Source organism: Bufo gargarizans, chromosome 2 (genome assembly GCF_014858855.1).
Source record: "Bufo gargarizans isolate SCDJY-AF-19 chromosome 2, ASM1485885v1, whole genome shotgun sequence".
NCBI classification, from domain to species: domain Eukaryota; kingdom Metazoa; phylum Chordata; class Amphibia; order Anura; family Bufonidae; genus Bufo; species Bufo gargarizans.
The window spans coordinates 221,773,089-221,789,484 of record NC_058081.1 but is presented as its reverse complement, the minus strand read 5'-3'; the positions used below and the strand labels follow the sequence as shown (position 1 = coordinate 221,789,484).

The following is a 16,396-nucleotide window of genomic DNA, read 5'->3' as shown; positions in this document are numbered from 1 at the left end:
TTCTTACATTGCAACATGTACCTACACTACTCACAACAAGTTAGGGATATTTGGCTTTCGTGTGAAATTTTTTGGAAAACGGAAAAAGTTCACGATACAGTGATATTATATAGTGAAAGTAGGGCATTTAAGTAGAAGCATCCAATGGTGATTTCCTCATCTCAAACTATTTATTGAAACAAAAGCCAATAACAGTGATGGGTATACCCCACAAAAATGTCACACAGTCTCAACTTGTCGTGTGGCCTTGAGCATCAACTACAGCTTGACAACGACGTCTCATGCTGTTCACAAGTCAATTTATTATATGCTGAGGCATGGCATCCCACTCTTCTTGAAGGGCGGCCCTCAGATTATTGAGGTTCTGGGGGTACAGAAGTACGAGCCTCTACACGGCGACTCAGATGACCCCATAGGTTTCCAGTGGGATTCTGGTCTGGAGAAAGTGCAGGCCACTCCATTTGAGGTAACCCAGTCTCCAGTGTTTTCTTGGTTACTCATAAATGGCATCTAATCCCGTTTCTCCTATAGATTACATGGTTGAAAGCCATATTATGGTTGTGTGTACTCAGACCAATTATCATTGTACCTAGATTTTCCAACCACTACCCCACAAAAAAAAAAATATATCTATATTTTACTCATTAACCATTGCATACCATGTAGGTATAGTGAAGACAAAACACTGCTTTTAGGAAGGAGTTGTCCAAAATGTAATGTGGCCACAATGTCCAGTCACTGCCATAAGACTTTATATCATCAGTGCAACCTGAGACTACCGATAGCCGTCTATTAACATAACAGGTGACTGTCTAAAGGCCCTATTACACCGGCAGATTAAGCAGGTGATGGTCAGGAGGGAAGTGTTCCTTCCCGGCAATCACCTGCTCGTCAGCAGAGGAGGCTGTTGCTATTACATGCAGCGATCTCCTCCTCAGAATGAGGTGGAATGATCGCTAATGCCATTGCTCCTCCCCATACAGAATCATTATTTGCCAGCAGCAGAGTGCCGATTACATGGCACGATCTGCCGCGGGCAAACAATTGTTAAACATGTTGAAACGACTCCGATTACTTGATGAACAATTGTCTTCCTCGTTCATAATCGGCAGCAGTATTACACTGCCAGATCATTGCTAACGAGTGTTCATATGAACGCTTTGATGACCTTGGTGAGTATCTGCCAATGTAAGGCTACGTCTACACAACGACATTTGTCGCGCAACATTTTTTTTGCACTAATGTAGCGCAATTCTTTTATAATGGCAGTATATGGTATAGCATAGCAACATGCTGCAACTGCGACGCAACAGTTGCAGAAAATCCATTCGAGATGGATTTTTCTGCGACTGTTGCGTCGCAGTATGTTGCAGTGCGACACCATAAACTGCCATTAAAAAATTGTCGCGCGACATTAGTGCAACAAGATGTTGCGCAACAAATGTCGTCGTGTAGACGTAGCCTAATAGGACCTTAAATCTATGAAGTCTGACCTGAAGGCAGAAACTTCCACAGGCTGGTATCAATGATCTTACATACATTTCTGAATGTTTAAACACTACTGTATTGCTTAAATCAAAGGGGCCCAACTCCTCTGAAATGGTGCGAGCGCTGTTGTTGCTTAATATAGAAGACTCAGAAAATGGTGTTATGGCCACCTCATAAAGCGATGGTGCATCTCTGGGATATGCCATCGATTTGCAATGACTGGTGGACCGACTTCTAATACCCTCTTCAATCCAACAAATGAAGGAGCTAGAGAGAGTGACATTGCATCCCTTTAACTGTTTTTCACTGGTCAGCGGCATCACAGACACCTAATTGTATGGGGAAAGACTGTAGAGGGGCCAAAGTGCTACGACCCCTTAATTCTCAGGAGCAGTGAGGACGCCAGAGGTTAGACTCCAACCCACCATTAAGTGAAAGCATAATCTAGAAACATGCCATCACTTCATAGGACATAACCTCTAATGACTGTATAGAAAGAAAATAAAAAACTCCCGATGTGAGGATACAGAAGTTTTTCATGTTTTAAACACAGTCCTTGCCATGTAAGTCTCCAGGGAGCTCTAGATTAAATACCACAACACACCGCTGAGCAGCGATACAATAATTCCACGTAAGTAATTTATTGTAATAGAATTTACAAATATTGGCTTTCTTCACAAATAAACCAATCCATCCCATCACAGATCCAGACAAGTTGCAGGCTGATGGTACATTATCTGAAAGACAAATGCCAATTTGTGGTTAAATATATAATAAATTCTTCAGAAAGATAAAAAAAAAATAATAATAAAAAACAGCAGCAAATGTAGCAAGGTAAAGAAAATCAGACGGGAGCCGTCTACCGGGCTGTACGTACATAGATCTGAGGTAAGATGTACAGATCTCAATACAGCAGATCAGATCAGGTCATATGCAGAGCTGGTACCATTGTAAGGGGTCATGAGGAAAGGCTACAATCTTCCCGGCACATTTCCACTGGGTGTTAGTAACCAGTTACATTAGGAGACTTGGAAAGCAGCTGGAGAGATAAGCTAAGGGTACTTTCACACTAGCGTTATTCTTTTTCAGAATTGAAAGCCAATAAAGGGTCTCAATACCAAAAAAAAACGCATCGGTTTTGTCCTAATGCATTCTGAATGGAAATCAATCTATACCAGTCTATTACTGTACTGCGGCAGCAGGAAGCGCACGGCGTCATATTTTTTTACTTATCTTGACACTCTTTACAAAAAGATAAAAATTGTTGACCCCAGACAACCTTTATTAAACACATTTTCTGGAATTGACTACATTTTGTCTGATAAATGCATCTTTACCTGACAAACATTCCATGCTTGCACTTATTTCATCCCCTAGTAGAAGTGTTAGAAATAAAGACAAGCATGGTAAGGCACACCATGCAAAGTCAAACATGAATATGTATTGAAAGTTATGTAGTCCAACTCTTGTGAACTTTTCAGCTTTACTTGCAAACAGATCAAGTAATACTGCAAATGTATTACAGGCATAACTACACTGCAGTCCGGGTTAGTGACTTCATGCTTCAGATTACCCTAAGAAAATATCTTAACATTCTGCCAAACAGTCCAAAATACATCCTAGCCATGTACTTACAGAGCGGCAGCACCAGAGATGATCTCGATAAGCTCCTTGGTGATGACGGCTTGACGGGTGCGGTTGAAAGTCAATGTCAATTTGTCAATTATATCAGCTACAAAAAGTGGAGAGAAAGAAAAATCCAGGTTTTATGCAACTGTAAATTGTCCATATACAAGGTGGAAAAAGCAGATGGTATCATCTACACTTCCACACACATCACTACTTAGAAGTGGGGCATAAATCTGTAGGTCATAGACTTACAAGCATTCTTGCTGGCATTGTCCATAGAAGTCATCCTGGCGCTCTGCTCACTGGCAGCAGCCTCTTTCAATGTGAAGTAGATGATATTAGCCAAAGTAAACTCCTGGTAATTTCTCAGCACATCGGCGTCAATGTCATCATAGATAGTGATGCTCTCTGGAAGGAAGAAATTCAATACAGGTAACTCTCTAAAATACAGAAGCTGAAGGGAGCCTATCAGCAGTTTTCACTATGCTAAGGTAGGGGCTTTGGAGAGCAGGACAAACATCTTTTGTGGAGAACAAGAGTAATATGAATATGAAGTTTTATTCTGCCAGGATCTTCTCCTGCAAATTCCCTGAAGGCAGAGCTTCACTGTCAGGTATTGTCCGCACTGATCGGCTTCACAGCCTTCTCCTGTCTGCTCTAAGCGACAGCTATAGTGGTCTCCTGGTTGGGTGCTACAGCCGTTACTCAGAGCAGAGGGGAGAGTCTGGGAAGCAGCTCAGTGCAGAGAGCGCTTTACAGTGAAGTTACGCCTCAGAACCTGGCAGGATAAAACTTTATACACACTGCTCCTATTCTCCACAAAATGTGTTTTTCCTGTATTCCCCGATGCTGCCTAGTGTGGTCAGCCCATTTTGGGAACTTTTAGTAGTAGTGGATTTCACATTAGACTCACCAAGCAACAAATCTGGTTTTGCAATCAAACATATAACCTGATATTTTAATGTATGTGATATCTCATATAATGACCCATGAATGACCACAATGGCCTAGTAAACTGGATGGGTCTAGTTTTTCCATGATTTTAGTATGTATACAAGCCTCCCAAAGATGAAAAAAAAACATAAATGCTTACCAGAATTTGCAACTGTGTCAAGAGAAAAGAATGGCTTTTCTTCAGTCTTATAAGAGATCACAGACCTACAAGTACAGCACAAAATGCTCAGCGCAAGCTCGTGTAGCACTGCAGATATCAGTCTAGTGTCACTTCATACCTGAATCTATTGAACACCACGGAGCCTTGGTCAAACTCGTAGCCAGAGTTTAGAAGCTCTGAAGTAATCACAGACGCATCACCAAAAGTAGGAGGCTTCCTGCCAACTTCCTTGAAGGTCAGGAGAAAGTTTTCACCATGAGTCCTGAAATAAGAAAAGTAGTGTCTTTAATCTCTTCCTGACGCAGCCATTGTCCATTTTTTTGTTTTTCACTCCCTGCCCTCCAGGAGCCGTGCCTTTCTTACTTTTCCCTTCACATAGCTGTGTCAGAACTTGTTTCAGAGTTGTACATTCTAATAGCACCACTTAATATCCCATATACAATAATAAAAGGGGAAGCTAATAATGGGGTGGAATTGGGAAAAAAAAAAAAAAAAAATTCATGGTTTAATGGGTTTTATTTTGATGGCATTCCCTATGCGGTAAAACCACATTTACCATATTTTTCGCTTTATAAGGGGTCATGCATACGGCCGTTGCCCCGCCGTGGCTGTACTGAATGGGTCCGCAAACCCGGAGATGCGGTGCGAAAGCACTATGGAGTGCTTCCGTGGTGTTTCTGCCTGTGCCTCCGCACCGCAAAAAAGTAGTGCATGCACTAGTTTTTTGCGGTGCGGTACGTCAGATGCGGAACGGAGACCCCATTCAAGTGTGCAAGAGCCCTAGGACGCACTTTCCCCCCTTCCAAAAGGGGGAATACTAGCGAGCACTTCCATTATGGAAGCGCTCACTAGTATGCATTAGGTGCTGGAAGCAAAGCACTGCGAGTGCTTTCTGTACTCGCCCTCCTGAGGCGCACTATAACCCGACGCTGCATGCAGTCAGGTGAAAGTGCAGCACAGGCCAGAGAAGACAGGGGAGTGCGACTTCTGCCGGAGGTGGAGAGGAGTCATGGTGCAAGAGAAATAAGAGGATTTTTAAAAATTGTAATCTGATCTGAAGCCTGATGGTCTGGCAGGGAACTCTGAGGGCTGATGGGGGACTGAAACAAGAGCTGATATAAGGTCTGAAGGGGGTCTGACCTGGAGGGCTGATCGTGGGTCTGATGTGACGTCCCGATATGCAGGTCTGATCCGATGTCCTGATAGTTATGGGGGTCTGATCTGAGGATCTGATATAAGGTCTGATTAAAAATATTTTTTTCCCCTTGATTCCTCCTCTAAAACCTAGGGTGTCTCTTATCATTCGGGGCGTCTTATAAAGTGAAAAATACGGTATATGGTTTTTCTTGTCTTTTAATACTTCTAAAAAAATAAATAAAATTTTTTACTTTTAAAATGTTTTTCATTATTTTTTTGCTCACCATATTCTAACCCCCATAACTTTAATATTTACATCTACGGAGCTGATATATTCATACAGCTTTTTGATCACATTTTATTCTTTTTAGCAACAACAAAACAGTGAATCAACCATTTTTATTTTTTTTCCATTACTCTGTTCCCCATACAAGATAAATATTATATTTTAATAATTTGGACATTTCGGGATGTGGAGATAACATAATTATGTTAGTATGTTATTTAATAAAACTTCATAAAGGGTGGCAATTTTTTTTTTTATCTTGGGGTATTTTTCAAATTTTTTTAAGATTTAGTTTTAGACTCCCTAGGGGACTTTAAAGAGGACTTTCACTAGAATAAAAAATCTAAACTAAAGCATACAGACATGAAGAGCGGCGCCCAGGGATCTCCCTGTACTTACTATTAACCCTGGGCGCCGCTCCGTTCTCCCGGTATAGGCTCCGGTATATTCATATGTTCGGCTCAACTGGGTGGAGCCTGCCAGCGTCTCCTTTTCCCAGGCTGTAGCGCTGGCCAATCGCAGCGCTCAGCTCATAGCCGGAGAGTTTTTTTCTCTCTCAGGCTATGAGCTGAACGCTGCGATTGGCCAGCACTACAGCCTGGGAGAAGGAGACGCCGGCAGGCTCCATCCAGTTGAGCCGAACATATGAAGATACCGGAGCGGCGCCCAGAGATAATAGTAAGTGCAGGGGGATCCCTGGGCGCCGCTCTCCATGTCTGTATGCTTAGTTTAGATTTTTTATTCTAGTGAAAGGTCCTCTTTAACATGCAATTGATCACTGATCCCATGGACTTCAATAAGTTACCATTACAGGCTATGGGAGAATCACTGCATTCCTACCAAGCCTGCCACAGCAGGCATTCGGTGACTATAGCACCCACTTAGCTCCTAAGCAGGCACCATCTTGAAAGACCCAACATCGATTGTTCATGCACAGCAGGGCAGATTTACTAAACCTATAGATGGCGTAAACCTAAGCTGTCTAGAGCTGCACCAGATTCATCACAGTGGCTGAGGCTGGATGATAAATTTGATGCAGGGACATACAGTTTCGTCTAGCTCTCTACCAACTATTGGTTGGTTTAGTTTGAGACAGTTTTACAGCAGAATTGTTGTGCAATTTTGGCACTAAATCTTGCACACAAGGCCACGCACCCTTTCTAAACCTAGATGCGCCAGATTGCACCAGCTACATTTTGTAGCAATTTACACAAGAATCAAGAGTACTCGCATTAGTAAATGTGGGCCAATATATAAAGTAGTAGTATATGAGGATATACTTACCTGGGGTTGGGGGGGGCGCACTGCGCCACCAATGAAGATAACTTTCATTAATTCATATACAGGAGGCGGGAGCTGGCTGCAGAATCACATGAGCGGTAGCGGCAATACGCAGTAGTTAACCCCTCAGGTGCCGCGGATCGCCGCTACCGCTCAGAGGTCGGGAGCCGGCTATGTGATTCTGCAGCCAGCTCCCGCCTCCTGTATATGAATTTATGAGAGTTATCTTCATTGGTGGCGCAGTGGCCATAGCTCCGCCCCTCCTCTTGTCCCCCCTCTCATTGGCAGCAGCGGGGAGACACTGCTTCCTTCTCCCCTGTGCTGCTGAGGGAACACAGAGAGCGCTGACAGCAGCGCGATCCTTGTTCCCAATACGTTATCGGTATATCGGCAAAATAGATGCCGATAACGTTCAAAATCCGGAATATCGGCCGATAATATCAGTAAAACCGATAATCTGTCGATCCCTATTAAGAAGCCACATAAAATATTAAGTTGAGCCACTTATAGCATTCCCTCAAATTGTGGCGAGTGCCATGAAGTTTTAGTGCATGGCCAACTAGACTTGCCAGGCGCCTCCACAACGCCAGCAAGGTGATTAGCATACAGCACGTGTGGGCATTAAATGCTGAGAATGAATGGGTCTGCACCCATTCCCGATATTCTGGAATGGATGCGGACATGTGAATGGACCCTAATAGAACATGTTCTATCTTTCAACGGAACAACAAACTCCTGCTTCTTCTTTCCTTAATAACCCCTTTTAGCCCGCACAGGAGGTAGTTAATAGCTAGTAATGCTATTTGGGTGAGGAACAACCTTCCAATAGGTGCCTTTAAAGAGGTTGTGCCAAGTTTGAAAGTTATCATCTATCCCCCATCCTGTGGATAGATGACTAACTGATTGCTGGGTGTACAACCTCTGGGACCCTTACCTATATCGTTCCCGCATTCTGAGTGAAAGGCAAGTCGGGAATACGCCCTGCTGCTCCATTCATTCCATGTAGGACCGCCAATCATGTACTCTGCTACCTCCGGACGTGCCATAGAAAATAAATGGAGCGGAAAGGCATAACGGGGAAGAGGTCGGGCTCAGTGGGGGTCCCATGGGTCAGAACCCCAGCGATCAGATAGCTATCCCTTTATTCTGTGGCTAGAGGATAACTTGCAAACTTGGCACAACCCCTTCAAAGGGAAAAAAAATAATCAGCATTTCTCAATATGGTAGTAGTGCTGTACCCGTATCCTAAAGCTTTTCATACAAACCTCTGAAGTAAACTTTTTAGCTTGTCCCCAATTCCAATGACTTTAACTTCTTTTCCACCACCAGAAAGCAATGCGATTTCATGTTTTATGGCTTTTGCCACAGAGGAATGAATAGCACCACAAAGGCCTCTATCAGAGGACACGCCGATAATAAGATGCTTCTTCTTGTCTTCAGGAGCCTTGATTTCAGCTTTGTCATACAATGCTAGGGGAAACAACAGCAGAGAAAGGAGACGTCTTTACCCACGTTGTGCTTAGTACATTACAGAAAAGTAAACTACAAATATTACCTCCCAAGGCAGAAACAAGCAATTCCATTACATTGAGGAACTGCAATAGTTCTTACCTAAAGCTCCGGTCCCATACACCCTAGCTGGCTTCAGCTCCCTTTCAGCTTTCGCGTACTTGGCTGCAGCCACCATCTTCATGGACTGTGTAATCTTCTGGATACTCTTGATGGATTTCAGTCGCCTGGTAACTGGAACACAACAGATCAATCCGTCAAGTCAAAGCTCAACAGCACTTAGGTTACGTCCTCGTTTCTTAGATTTGACAGCAGAAGGCACAAAATATCATTCTACAGGCCAAACCAATAATAAAATATAACCTAATACAAAAAGGTGTCAAGAAGCTTGTAAACCAAAAGAAAAATTACACCAGTGACCAAATAAACAGTCACCAATATGAAATCTGAGGATGCAAGTACCCAATGGTCGTTGCCAGGCAATTTAAAGGGGTATCCTCTGGATAGATCATCAGCATCTGATGATCAGCTGTTTGAGAAGGCAGCGGCGCTGGTAGTAGTGCCGCGGCCTTCTCGCTGTTTACCGCAGGCACAGTGATGTCACCACTAGTATCAACTGGCCTGGGCGCGGCTAAGCTCCGTTCACTTGAATGCCCAGGCCAGTTGATACTAGTCGTGACGTCACTAGGCCTGCGGTAAACAGCGAGAAGGCCACGGCGATACTACCAGCACCGCTGCCTTCTCAAACAGCTTATCATCAAAGAGTATAATTAAATAATCCATTTTGGCAAAGTGACTTGTGCATCATCTGTCCTAGAACTTGGTTCTTCAGGAACTGTTTTTTTTTGTGTCTAAGCTGATGCCCCCATCACTTTTATAAGTTTCTGATATTTACTCTTCTCACTACACGTCTTCACATGCATGGTCATAGAAGCTCTGAAGGGTACAGCAAAAAGAGAAATCTACTAACACTGCCTTCTTCTGAGGAGCCTCTGGATGTTCCATCCCATGGACCCCAACCAACAATCTTTGACATGTCAAAGAACATGGCAAAAGAAGCTAGGACTTGAAAACCCCTTTAAGAGACTATTCAACTTTAGCTTCCACTAGGAACGCAGGAAAAGATCTAGCCTGACCTATGAGTCCTCGGGGTACCAGTTACGGTATTTCCTTCTGCTGATGTTGGTAGAACATGAAAGGGAACCTGACATCCCAATTTTCAACATCTGGCTATGCCCCTTACGTTTCAAGCATGTTTTTTTATTTGGCTGTGAAAATCCGCTTTATTCCATGATACCTCTGTATGCTAATGCGCACTTGGAAGTCAAGGAGGCCGGTTCTTGCATCCTCCGGTCACGTTTGCCGCACACTCTTCCTGCCCCCTGCGCTTGACTAACGTTTCTGAAAAGTGGCAATGTTTGTCTCCACATCTTGCACAGGCGTACTCCGTCTCCTTCACAACGCCTGCACGGTATAGCTGGGTGTACAGAACCTGGCCTCAGCACATGCACCAAAAAAGGGAGACAGCGCGCGCCTGAACGGTTCACATTGAGAAGACAGAGTGCGTCTGGTCAAGATGGAGACAGACAAGTAGATGATAGGGCCACTATTTAGGGCTGTATTACACTGGCCGATAATCGCTGACGAGCGTTCGCATGTTAGTGATCATCTTGCAGTGTGACGTGTCGGGCGGTAATAATTCAATTAAGAATTATATTCTTAAAATCATGACTAAGGCCTCTTTCACACGACCGTATGGCTTTTTCGGTGTTTTGCAGTCCGTTTTTCACAGATCCGTTGTTCCGTTTTCCCCCCCCCCCCCCCGTTTCTGTTCCATTTGGTATATACAGTAATAACAAAAAAATTGGGCTGGGCATAAAATTTTTAATAGATTGTTCTGCAAAAATGGAATGGATACGTTAGACATACGGATGCATTTCTGTATGCGTTCCATTTTTTGTGTGGACCCATTGACTTGAATGGAGACACGAAACGTGATTTGCAGGCAACAAGGGTCCATTCACACGTCCGTAGAGTATTGCAGATCTGCAATACACCCGGCCGACACCCCTCATAGAACTGCCTATTCTTGTCCGCAATTGCGGACAAGAATAGGACATGTTCTATTTTTTTGCGGGGCCGTGCTCTGGAAATGCGGAGAGCACATAGTGTCCTCCCCGCATCCATTCCTGCCCCATTGAGAATGAATGGGTCTGCACCCATTCGCGATATTCCGGAATGGATGCGGACCCATTTGCGGACATGTGAATGGACCCTAATAGGACATGTTCTCTTTTTCAACGGAACAACAGAAATACGGAAATGGAAAGCATACGGAGTACATTCCGTTTTTTTTGCGGACTCATTGAAATGAATGGTTTCGTATATGGAACGCAAAAAAAGGGCCGTAAACGAAAAAAAAAAAAACGGTCGTGTGAAAGAGGCCTAATACTGACGCCAATTGCCCGATAAACAGGCAATTCTGATTTTGACGTCTAATAGCGATCTGCCACGGCTAGACAGTATGGGAACGAGCGATGGCATACTGATATGTAAGAGCAGCGGTCTCCTCCTCTAGCGAGCAGATGATTGCAGGGAGGTAACGCTTCCTTCCCAACAATCGCTTGGTCTACCTGTCTAATCCAGGCTTTAGAAGGTCAATCGGCAGGAAGAGGGTAAGGAAAGCATGACTTAGAGGGTGCAAGAGCCAGAATCCTTAAAAGTGCACATTACATGCAGAGGTATTGTGGAATAAGGGTCCATTCACATGTCCATAGTGTGCTGCGGATCTGCAATACACCCGGCCAGCACCACCACAGAACCGCCTATTCTTGTCCGCAATTGTGGAATAAGGGTCCATTCACATGTCCATAGTGTGTTGCGGATCTGCAATACACCCGGCCAGCACCACCACAGAACCGCCTATTCTTGTCCGCAATTTTTTTTTCGGGAGCCGCGGGCCAGAAGATCAGGGTGCTGTCCACATCTCTTCCGGCCCCGTAGAGAATGAATGGGTACGGATTCCTTTCGGAAAAGATCTGGACCCATTCTACGGATGTGTGAATGGACCCTAAAGCAGATATTCACAGCAAGGAAGAATAAGGACTCCACCAGGAACATGCTTGAAATAACAAGGTCATGGGCAGAACCAAGTGTGTAAAATCATCGCCCCTCTAATGGTATGCTCACAGGGTGGAGATTGCGTGGAGATTTTTTTGTGTGTGCCAATTTTGCATAGAAAACCAAAGTACAGAACACTGCAAAGCTTCTAAACATGCCACATGATGGGCTCTCGAAGAGCTTACCCAAAGGTTACATCAGACCAGGGTGGTCCCAGGAGAGGGTCAATGTCAGACATCAAGGAGTACCGACTACTCACACAGGGACAGGGACCAGCCCCCCTCCCCATTATACATCAAGCCGTCTCCGCCAGTGTACAGGTCAACCCCAAATACTTATGACATTGACTCTTTAAATGACCCACGTTGCACCCGGATACTCACTGTCCTTCAGAGTTGCCATGTTCCTGACTTGACCCCTAAAACACAAAGCAAGACGTCAATCAGTGGTCATACAACACACGGGGCAGAGGGTTAATAAGGCCACTTAGGTCACCAAGAGCTGCCCACCTTCTCATACATTCTACACCATGCCCGCTTGTGCCCAGGGAGATATAGCTCTGCCCTTACCCTGTGCCAGGGCACCAGGAGGAAGAGGGCGCTATTCTAATCCCGAGCAGTGACCTACAATGCAGGACACGGATGTCACCCCCAATGCCGGGCATACAGGAGAGAAGACCCCTCCAGGCACTGCTTCCTGACACCTTCAAGTACAAGGGCCGGCTGCGGCCTAGTCTGTGCCAGCGGGCATTCAAGGAATAAGGCTCCACACAGCCAGCCATGGCTGCCAGCTGTCACTCCCTGCCCCATCCCCCCTCCATGAAGTCTAAACTACCCCAACACGGGGTCTTACCATTGTGGCTGGTATATGAGGACGCTGCTGCGGGACAACATGGTGACTGCAGGCAAGGTCAGACAGCGCAGTAGGCGCATGCGCCGCAACTTAGCCGTGAAGAGCGGGCAGGAGGCGGAGCTCTCGCGAGATCTGTCAATGTCCTTCTGGTATCGCCATGTTTGATTTGGGCATTTCTTATCCGGACCGGAAGTCCTCACGTTACATGACGGGTACAGATAGTTGTCATTTCAGTCCGTCCTATATTTCGTCGTGGAAGCTCATGCACAAGCCATGACATATGTACAACATATGGAAACTGTAACATCCCTCCCCAAATTATGACATTCATAATTGGGTCACCTCAGGCTCAGCACTTATTTGCGACATTTAGGCCTCGTTCACACTTCAGTGTTTGGTCAGTGATTTCCATCAGTGATTTGTGAGCCAAAACCAGGTACAACTCTAAACACAGAACAGGAGCAGATCTTTCCATTCTACCTCATGTCTGTGGAGGCTCCACTTCTGGTTTTGGCTCACAAATCACTGATGGAAATCACTGACCAAACACTGAAGTGTGAACGAGGCCTTAGGGTGTTTTACATGCAGCATATTTTCATACCTCCAAACTTTTTGAACGGTGTATTTATACACGTCACTGATTTTCTCTTACAAATGGCGTAACATATATTTTTTTATTATAGGCATTTCTAAAATCCCAACTGCATCAAATAATAAAATAATACACAAGATGGAGTCAAATATACAGAGAGGAACCTGACAAACACTTTCTGGGTCAGTACTGGGAATGTAATAATGAAAGTCTATACCTCACATCAAAAAGAGGGACATTTCAGGAACAGAGGGACTTAGGTCAAAAAGAGGGACTGTCCCTCCAAAAAAGCGACACTTGGCAAGTCTGTATTTTGTTGCAGAAAATTTCTGTGACTGAAAATCAGCTCCATTTATGTGAATGCAGTTGTTTTGGCGGGAAGCACATGGATTTCTGCAAGCCCTATTCAGGTGAATGGAAGCGACTTTCAGTCAGAAAAGTTCCGCACCCTTAGAGGGGTTGTCTAGTCAGGGCGGACAGAACCAAGCTGCTTCATGGTCCGGTGGGGACTGGAAGCATCAGGGCCGTGGACAGGTAAGTAGGGTTTTTTATGTTTGGGGCACTGATTAGGAGTCGGACCCTGAGGAGTTGTCAGCTCTAAGGCCAGACAACCCCTTTAAGCCCCGTCCCCAGTGCCAGCCTGGGGTGCCTAGGGCCCACCAGTAAAATTTATTTTGGGGGCCCACCGTACGGATACATTCAAATATTAGTTGAAGAAATACTGGGCACTCTCTCAATATATGTAACCACACAGTTTATTAATCACACAATATAGTAATACAATGTATCTCAATTCTATGAACGATAACAATACACACACATTAATATCACATAGTATCATAAAAATCCGGATATACTATTTGCAATAATAATCTCTAAAACTGTGAAAATAAAAACTGTGAAAATAAAAATGTTCTGTGCACCGACAGTGATCCCCTAGGGGTTCGGCAAGGAAGTCCTCCTGTTCTATTAAATCCTCATCAATGCAATAGGATTGCAGAGGGACGGACCATAGAGAATGAGCCCCACTGTTAGGGTTCCTTATCCAGTGTACTCACAGGAACAACACAGCTATTAGATACAGTGGTTGGTGGGTGCGGCGTCCCGCTGTACTCACTGTTCCGCTGTGCTGAATTGGCTCTTCAGAAATCTCCACTTTAATTGATACGCTTGTTGGTCCAGTTCGGACCTTTACCGCACTAGTCCCTTTCCCCTCTCTCACTCTTATATGCCGCTCCGTGAATATGAGAGCCGGCACTTGCTGAGTGTACAGGCTCACCTCTTTTCGCGCTGGACCTCGTTTGTGAATGGGTGCACGTGTTGCACTCCGGCTAAAGTCCTATTTGCAGTGCGCGTCGGGTCCTGAATAAATCGGGGTAAATTTCGGGTCTTTACAGTGCTTCAACGTAGGTTATCACTATCCATTTTGGGGGGATCTTGGCACCAAACGCGTTAATAATAATCTATCAGGTGTTTTATATGAACAGAGGCTGGTTGAGGTGCCGTACACTGAATATATGTATGTAGTGCGGTAATTCTACTGTGCTATGTGCCACTTGTGCAGGGGGTGGGAGACTAGGGGCCCACCGGGGGATTCACCTGTACCCCCATGGGCCAGTCCGAGCCCGCCTGTCCCAAACGCTCCCAAACCAACCAGTAACGCCTGGGTGATAAGCCAGTCCCATTTTTTAGACAGGACAAGCCAAATTTGCAAGGTTTGTTTCTGAAAATTCAGGACTATACTGACCTTCAGGACTATTAAGTGACCTGGAAAAAAATAATATATTTTGAACATTTGAGTAGTAGTGTTCACTGCCAAACAGGTGGTGATATATGTACACATAGGGGTTACATTGCTGGACAGAAAGGACAACTATAGGATACGTAGGATACGTCAAGCCTGGTCATGGAAGGAATTCCATTACCAGGACAACCTTCCATTTGCCCTTTTACAGTATGAGTTGCTCCTCTTATAGTCAGAGTGGAGAGCTGTGACCCATCTATCTGAGTGAGTGGCATGTAATGCTACATTAAGGCCCCTTTCACACGGGCGAGTATTCCGCGCGGATGCGATGCGTGAGTTGAACGCATTGCACCCGCACTGAATCCCGACCCATTCATTTCTATGGGGCTGTTCACATGAGCAGTGATTTTCTCGCATCACTTATGATGAATGGGGGTGCGTGAAAATGAATGGGGGTGCGTGAAAATCGCAAGCATGCGCAAGCAAGTACAGATGCGGTGCGATTTGCACGCACGGTTGCTAGGAGACGATCGGGATGGAGACCCGATCATTATTATTTTCCCTTATAACATGGTTATAAGGGAAAATAATAGCATTCTGAATACAGAATGCATAGTACAATAGCGCTGGAGGGGTTAAAAAAAAAAATCCACCTTAATCCACTTGATCGCGCAGCCCGGCATCTCTTCTGTCTGTCTTCTGTGCTGTGTGGAGGAACAGGACCTGTGGTGAGGTCACTCGGTCATCACATGATCCATCACCATGGTAAAAGATCATATGATGGATCATGTGATGACCGGAGTGACGTCACCACAGGTCCTGTTCCTCCACACAGCTAAGATGAAGACAGAAGGAGATGCCGGCTTTGCGATCAAGTGGACTAAGATGAGTTAAAAAAAAAAATTTAACCCCTCCAGCGCTATTTTACTATGCATTCTGTATTCAGAAGGCTATTATTTTCCCTTATAACCATGTTATAAGGGAAAATAATACAATCTACAGAACACCGATCCCAAGCCCGAACTTCTGTGAAGAAGTTCGGGTTTGGGTACCAAACATGCGCGATTTTTCTCACGCGAGTGCAAAACGCATTACAATGTTTTGCACTCGCTCGGAAAAATCGTGCGTGTTCCCGCAACGCACCCGCACATTTTCCCACAACGCCCGTGTGTATGGCCATCTGCAAGCTGTATAATGTAGGGACGGCGAGAAACTAACCCACCCTCTCTCCTCACATTACTGTTTAGTCATGATGGATCCGTTTGTAAATCAATGCTGGTCACTCGTGAAGGCCTGTATTGATCAACTTGACCAACTAGTAATTAAATACTAACATTTATATAAAGAGGACCTGTCAACGCTCCTGACATGCCTGTTCTAATAGCTTCTTGCATTCCCCATTAGAAAAGAGCGAGTTTCATATTTTGAAATTCGTTCACACTTCGTTTGGTGGTAAAAGGTGAATTGCGTTATGGATTCCGTTACCACAGACTATAACGCAATTCTATGACGGAATGCCTTTAGAGACATTCCGTTATTCATTCCATCATAATAGAAGTCTATGGGCTGCAAAACGGATCTGTCCCGTTTCCGTTATGCAGGAGAGTCTTCTCGTGCTCGTTCCTCCCTGGAAATGATGTGCTT

General features: G+C 44.8%; 1 protein-coding gene across 2 annotated transcripts; it reads right to left on the bottom strand.

The window, feature by feature from the left end:
- Positions 1-2,113: 2,113 nt before the first annotated feature.
- LOC122927815 (ATP synthase subunit gamma, mitochondrial-like) lies at positions 2,114-12,536 on the bottom strand. Of its 2 annotated transcripts, XM_044280044.1 has the most exons (9): positions 12,417-12,536; positions 11,948-11,982; positions 8,547-8,678; positions 8,201-8,405; positions 4,350-4,493; positions 4,211-4,275; positions 3,370-3,525; positions 3,124-3,220; positions 2,114-2,225 (listed from the first exon to the last, which is right to left on the bottom strand). In XM_044280044.1, exons 1-9 carry the CDS (start codon positions 12,494-12,496, stop codon positions 2,222-2,224), a joined length of 918 nt encoding a protein of 305 aa, XP_044135979.1. In that variant the 5' UTR covers positions 12,497-12,536; the 3' UTR covers positions 2,114-2,221. The 2 variants fall into 2 exon arrangements, with proteins under 2 accessions (XP_044135979.1, XP_044135980.1); XM_044280045.1 differs by lacking the exon at positions 2,114-2,225 and having other exon boundaries at positions 3,120-3,220.
- Between the last annotated feature and the right edge of the window lie 3,860 nt (positions 12,537-16,396).